This window comes from Mirounga angustirostris, unplaced genomic scaffold, assembly GCF_029215605.1.
Source record: "Mirounga angustirostris isolate CCGP_5_RB_7025 unplaced genomic scaffold, mMirAng1.0.hap1 SCAF_15, whole genome shotgun sequence".
Taxonomy (NCBI): Eukaryota; Metazoa; Chordata; class Mammalia; order Carnivora; family Phocidae; genus Mirounga; species Mirounga angustirostris.
This window is the reverse complement of record NW_026991723.1, coordinates 57,481,906-57,487,650: the sequence shown is the minus strand read 5'-3', so window position 1 is coordinate 57,487,650 and position 5,745 is coordinate 57,481,906. Positions and strand designations below refer to the sequence as shown.

General features: G+C 53.6%; 1 protein-coding gene across 4 annotated transcripts; it reads right to left on the bottom strand.

Moving 5' to 3' along the window:
- Window positions 1-1,940: 1,940 nt before the first annotated feature.
- Window positions 1,941-5,260, bottom strand: GALT (galactose-1-phosphate uridylyltransferase). 4 transcript variants are annotated; one of them, XM_045882583.1, is made up of 11 exons: window positions 5,105-5,260; window positions 4,649-4,818; window positions 4,343-4,418; window positions 4,204-4,252; window positions 3,958-4,087; window positions 3,747-3,803; window positions 3,482-3,604; window positions 3,064-3,196; window positions 2,880-2,963; window positions 2,407-2,561; window positions 1,941-2,112 (listed from the first exon to the last, which is right to left on the bottom strand). In XM_045882583.1, the coding sequence occupies exons 1-11, from the start codon at window positions 5,184-5,186 to the stop codon at window positions 2,032-2,034; spliced, it is 1,140 nt and encodes a 379-aa protein (XP_045738539.1). In that variant the 5' UTR covers window positions 5,187-5,260; the 3' UTR covers window positions 1,941-2,031. The 4 variants fall into 4 exon arrangements, with proteins under 4 accessions (XP_045738539.1, XP_045738540.1, XP_064436004.1 ...); XM_045882584.1 differs by lacking the exon at window positions 2,407-2,561; XM_064579934.1 differs by lacking the exons at window positions 2,407-2,561; window positions 2,880-2,963.
- Between the last annotated feature and the right edge of the window lie 485 nt (window positions 5,261-5,745).

Here is a 5,745-nt window from a genome sequence, read left to right as displayed (position 1 = left end):
GGGACTGAGGAGACTGCTGGGGGACAGAGTCTGGAGCTGGATTCCTGGGTCCTCTCTACAGCCCTGCCCTCCTGGGACAGCAGGACTGGAAGTTTTCAGGCCCCTCCTCCTTCCAGCTTTGTCCAAAAACAAAGCCTCAAGTTCAGTGGCTCAGGAGCCATTGGTCAGGTGACTGGAGAAGCTGAAGGTGCCCCTGACTTCAGATAAGGAGGACTTGTGTGGGGCAGCAGTTCTCAAACTTTGCTGGACATTCTGGTTATAAAACTGCCAAGCCAGGGGCGCCTGGGTGGCTCAGTCGTTAAGCGTCTGCCTTCGGCTCAGGTCATGATCCCAGGGTCCTGGGATCGAGTCCCACATCGGGCTCCCTTTTCGGCGGGAAGCCTGCTTCTCCCTCTCCCACTCCCCCTGCTTGTGTTCCTGCTCTCGCTGTCTCTCTCTGTCAAATAAATAAATAAAATCTTTAAAAAAAAAAAAAATTAAAAAAAAAAAAAGAAAAACTGCCAAGCCATACTCCAAACCAATTACATCCGAATCTCTGGAAGCTGGCCTTGGCATCAGTGTTTAAAACTCCCAAATGAGGGGCGCCTGGGTGGCTCAGTTGGTTAAGCGACTGCCTTCGGCTCAGGTCATGATCCTGGAGTCCCTGGATCGAGTCCCGCATCGGGCTCCCTGCTCAGCAAGGAACCTGCTTCTCCCTCTGACCCTCCCCCCTCTCATGTGCTCTCTCTCGTTCTGTCTCAAATAAATAAATTAAAAAAAAAAACAAAAACAAAAAACTCCCAAATGATTCCAAAATGCAGCCAAATCAAGACTGTATGGTCAGGCGTTTGTGTAGGTGTATGCCTTAAGAAACAAGCCCCACCCCCATTCAGGGTTCACATCTACTCCCCAGTCAGTGGGGTCTCAAGGGAGATGTGTACCATGTCTGTCTGAGTTCCTTCCAGACACTCCCAAGTCCTAGACCCTACCCCTTCAGAGTCTCACGGAAGAAAAAACCCTTGACTAGAAGGCAGGCAGCCAAGCTTCTCCTGGGCCAAGTCATCACTGTCTAGTCTTGGCATGATAGCCCCTCCCAAACTCAGTTGCCTTGAGAGAAGAATGTGATAAAAAGCCTCAGGCCATCCATGCTTTGCTCACAAGCCCTATCCTCACCTAAAAGTTTGGAAGGCCCTAGGTGGCATCAGGTCTCCTGGGTTGCATGCCCTATTATTGCCACACAGTCATACAATCTTCCAAAGGAAACAGGTCCAGAGGGGAGAGGGCAGACTCAAGCTGTCCTCCTAAAAGGGCTGGTGCTCCTAACTCTGATAGGCCCTTCCCTGCCAGAGCTGTTTTCTTCCTTTCTTCCCCTGCAATGATTGGGGCACATGGGCAACACAGGCATGCAGAGCCTGCCTATATATGCTGCATGTGAGAGTCTAGAGAAGTCAAGGACACAAAGCCATGTACATGTTCCCTACCCACCCCTTCAGCCCGTGGGCTGGAGCAGAGCCAGGCTGCAGCCACTCACAAAGCCAGGGTTCTGGCCAGCAGCCCAGTGTCTGGCCACTGACCACTGGGACCAGGATCCTGCTCACCCGCTCCCCACCAAACCAAACCCTCAGGCCTAGGCTTGTTGAGCTGACATATCATCCTAGGGGTGGTGGTGAAGAGGGCTCTGGCCTTCCCAAAGTCTTAGCCACAGACAAGAACTCAGGATTTTAAAAAATTTCTTTAACTGTGATGCCTTTGTTACTCCAGGAATAAGAGAATCTATAGGCCAGACACAACATTGAGTATTCATTTTGTTCAGAGATTTGGGGTGTAATTTTTGTACTCTTAAGTTTTTGCACATCTGCAGGCAAAGAAAAGTTGTGGCTGGTGCTGTGCCATCAGCCTTTAACCGAGATCCCTGAGGATTATAGTTCATACTTCTCTGTCATTAGAATATGTGATTAAAGTTTGAGAAACACAGTTTAGTTTTATTGATCCCACATCTTCCCAACCCTAGGCCCTGGTTCCCTCAAGCAGAAGGCCCTGTGGTCAATGTGGTCAGGCGATAGTTGCTGTCTCCCTATCCTTCTGCCCCAGGCGGTAATGAACCTCAGGAACGGTCCTTAGTCTCTCCGCAGCCTGCAAGGGAACAGGGAGCAATCAGGGAGAATAAGGACTGCCCAGAATGGTGGTATGGAGCGGTATGAGTGGAACAGTAGTAACAAGTGCCTAGGAGACACTTGGGGGAAGGCTTGTCGGACCAGGAGGCTGGCAATAAGGACCGCCAGAATAACCAGAGGATAGAGCTGAGCAGCTTCTGAGTCCTTAGGAATGCCTAGGTTATAGAGGTTTTCCAGGTCATGATTATTGGGCTCCCTTGGGGAAATAGGAGACAAAAGGAACCCAAGGACCCAGGGTGCTCTGAAATCTGACCTGCTCAGGGGTGAGGTCCCTCTGAGCCTGGGCAAGCATTTCATAGCCAACCATGAATTTCCGGACGGTGGCAGAGCGCAGGAGTGGAGGGTAGTAATGAGCATGCAGCTGCCAGTGATCCCAGTTGGCGCCAGCCTCTGATCCCATGGGAGCCCCTGACAGGAAGAAGACATAACTGGGGAGGGCCATTTTTTAGCTCTTCAGCTTAGCCCCTACCCCCAAACCAGGCTAGGTATCTGAAAACTACATCTCCCAGCATTCCTTGCCAGTGAGTAGACCAGGCATGAAAACACTGGGAGACATAGTTTCACCAAGTTTATTGTTCCACCTTTAGTCCCAGCATCCCTACTCGGGACACTCCCCCCGCCCCCAATAAGTATTTCAAAGCCTGCTGGGGATGCAGTCCACTGAGCTCAGCCTCAGGACCTCAGAAATGGTGTTGGGGCTAGGTATGGATGCTCAAAAAGCCTTACCGTGCCAGCCCATGGAGTAGGGAAAGGATGTCTCAAATAGGTTGTCATACTTGGTCAAGAGCTTCTTCATGATAGAGGCTAGATCTGGAACCAGAGCCTGACTCAGCCTGGGGCCAAGATGGTGGCCCTACCAGAGCCATCCCCATCCTATACATGGCCCCTGGGTCCCAGCTGGGAGACTCACCATCACGCTCAGCAGGGGTCAGCTCAGGAAGGCGTCGCACATGCCTCCGGGGCAGCAGCAGTGTCTGGAAGGGCCACACTGCCCAAAAGGGGACCAGTACTAACCAGTGCTCACTGGTTAAGACCAGACGTTCCTGGGCAGACCGAGTGGAGATGAAGTCATCAAGGGGGGGGACGGGGTTGTTGTCAGCAAATAGGCAGGAGAAGGAGAAAAAATGTACCCAGAATCTGATAGCTTCTCATCACCTCCACCACTACCACCCTAATGTAAGCCACCATCGTCTTTCCTTTAGATTATTGCTATGGCTTCCCATCAAGTCTCTCTGCTATTTCCCTTCTACCCTTCTCCTTCACACACCTTTCTCTTCTGGGGTGAGGTTAGGAGTTCCTTGGGAAAGCAGGGTCTGGCTTTTTCCCACCTTTCTGAGCAGCTCCTGGTGGCCATATTCCATTAGCAGGGGTTCTCCATGTTGACTCTGATAGGCCTGCTGAGATCGCTCCTCACGCTGGGCAATATCTGGCAGAAAACTACTGGCCCACACCTGTCAAGGGGCAGGAGCAGAAAACTGGCAGATCCTTCACCCCCAAGCCTCCACATTACTTATTCTGTCCCTCCACTTCCCTTCCCCACAGTACTGCCTTGGACTCACCCCAGATATCCACTGGAGCCCCTGACACACTTACCTGGCAGTGGGGATGGGGGTTGGAACAGCCCATCATGGCTCCTTTGTTTTCAAAGATCTATCAAGTAGAGGTACAGAGCTTTAGTAGCCAGAGAGACACCACATCAGCCTCTCCTGACCACACCCTGTGAAAACAGGAATACCACTTCCCAACACCAAAGCTGCACCACCCGCTCCCTGCCCATCCAGGGTAGGGGGGCAACCTCACAGACCTGCACCCAAGGGTACCGGGCTCCCAGCTCCTCTGTCACTGCGGCCCATGCATCAATGACAGTTCGGATCTCAGGGACTGACATGAGTGGCAGCGTTACATCCGACCAGGGGTGGAAGCACATGACCTTACTGGGTGGTGGGGAAGGGAGAAATGACAGAGATATAGGGCTTGGCTGTGCTAGGGGCAGGGCTCAACCCTAGTGCTCAGTCCAACCCAGGGCTGAAGAGAGTAATTCCATAGTTACCAAACTCCTCGAGCAGCCTCTGTTTGGAAAAGGGGATGATCACTGGGTCCTGAGATAAAGGAGTGTCACTCTCTGTAACAGAAGTCCTCCAAGAGGTCCAGCCTCTCGTCCCCCCCAACAGCAGCTAGAGCCAGGTTACCTGGATTGGGGGCATCAGGCTGCAGAGCTGGGAAGTCGTTGTCAAACAGGAAGGTGCCATCATAGTAGGGATTCACCTACTGACAAGGATTGGCTAGAAGCATTTGCTGCTCCCTACCCACCAGTCATGTGGCGGGCTTCAGGGGCTGGACAGGCTACAAAGGGGGTGTGTGGAAGACCCGCTGTGAGGTCAGAAAGACTTGGTGGGACATAACACAGGAGGCCCACCCCCCTTGTGGGTGAGGGGCAGCTCTAAGAGGGAGTAGTACTCCTGGCCTAGTTGCAGATGTAGGTTCTAAAGGCTTACCTCTCCATTGGCCCGTGTGGCCCCGGGACACAGAGGGTTGTGGGGGTCATGGCGGGGAACTGTCTTCAGGAGCGGGGGCTCTATTTGCCCCTGCCAGGGCCGCTTCATGCGGTGAGCTGACACGAGCACCCACTCATCTTGTAGCGGGTTGTAGCGGATATGCTGATGTTCTGGGGACAGAGAGGCAAGATCAGTCAGCAAAACTCTCTGCCCCTCTCTGCCCTGGGTCTCACCCACCAGCAGGCCCAAGCTCGGAAGCACCCTCTCAGCCCTGCCTGCTCAGGAGCCAAAGGCCCAGGCTTGAGCTTTCCCAGCTCGTATTAGCCTGGGGTCCCAACTCAGACGCGCCAGCTTGGCGGGGTGGGCGCGCCGATCTGGGGGAAGGGACGATAACTTTCTAAGCAAAGGGAGGGCTCGGCTCCGAGTTCTAGCAAGTCCCAGACGCCCTGCGGTTACCGCTCGCCCGGAAGGTTGTGGCCGTGGCGTCTGCCTCTGGCGCCTGCTGGCGCTGCTCAGGGGTTGATCCGCTGCGCGACATTAGGCCACTTGCGTGGGTGGGGATCTTCTGGAACGCGACAAAGCGGACTCTCACCCATCTCCGGGTCTGCCCCCGCCCACCCCCGATGATTGGTCAGCCGCCGCACGTGACTGCCTAAGGGCCCGCCCACCCAATCGCGGGCGGGGCTCAGGAAAGCCTACCAATTCGGGGGGCGACTTTGGTCATCCCAGTACACCCCTGGGCCAAGTCACTACCCTAAAAGAATCTCTGTAAAAGCCGCTTATTGCAGATCCTTCAGCTCCATGACGCTTACAAGATTTCTTTGCTGTATCCAGTAGTTCATTCTGTCATTCATTCAGCAAATATTTACTGAATATCTGTGTGCCAGGCACCTAGTCTCCATATGGGGCAAATCGATGCCCCTGCACAAGTCAGGCATGGTCTCTGCTCCCGCAGCTTACACTCTAGGGCCAAGTAGGGGTATAACCCTGGATCCACAATTACCTCACTTACTTCCTCAATGCCTATAGTGGAGGAAAAGCAAAATGGCATGGGGGTGAGGGTGGGAGTGATCTGCTTCAGCTGAACCCTGGCCTCC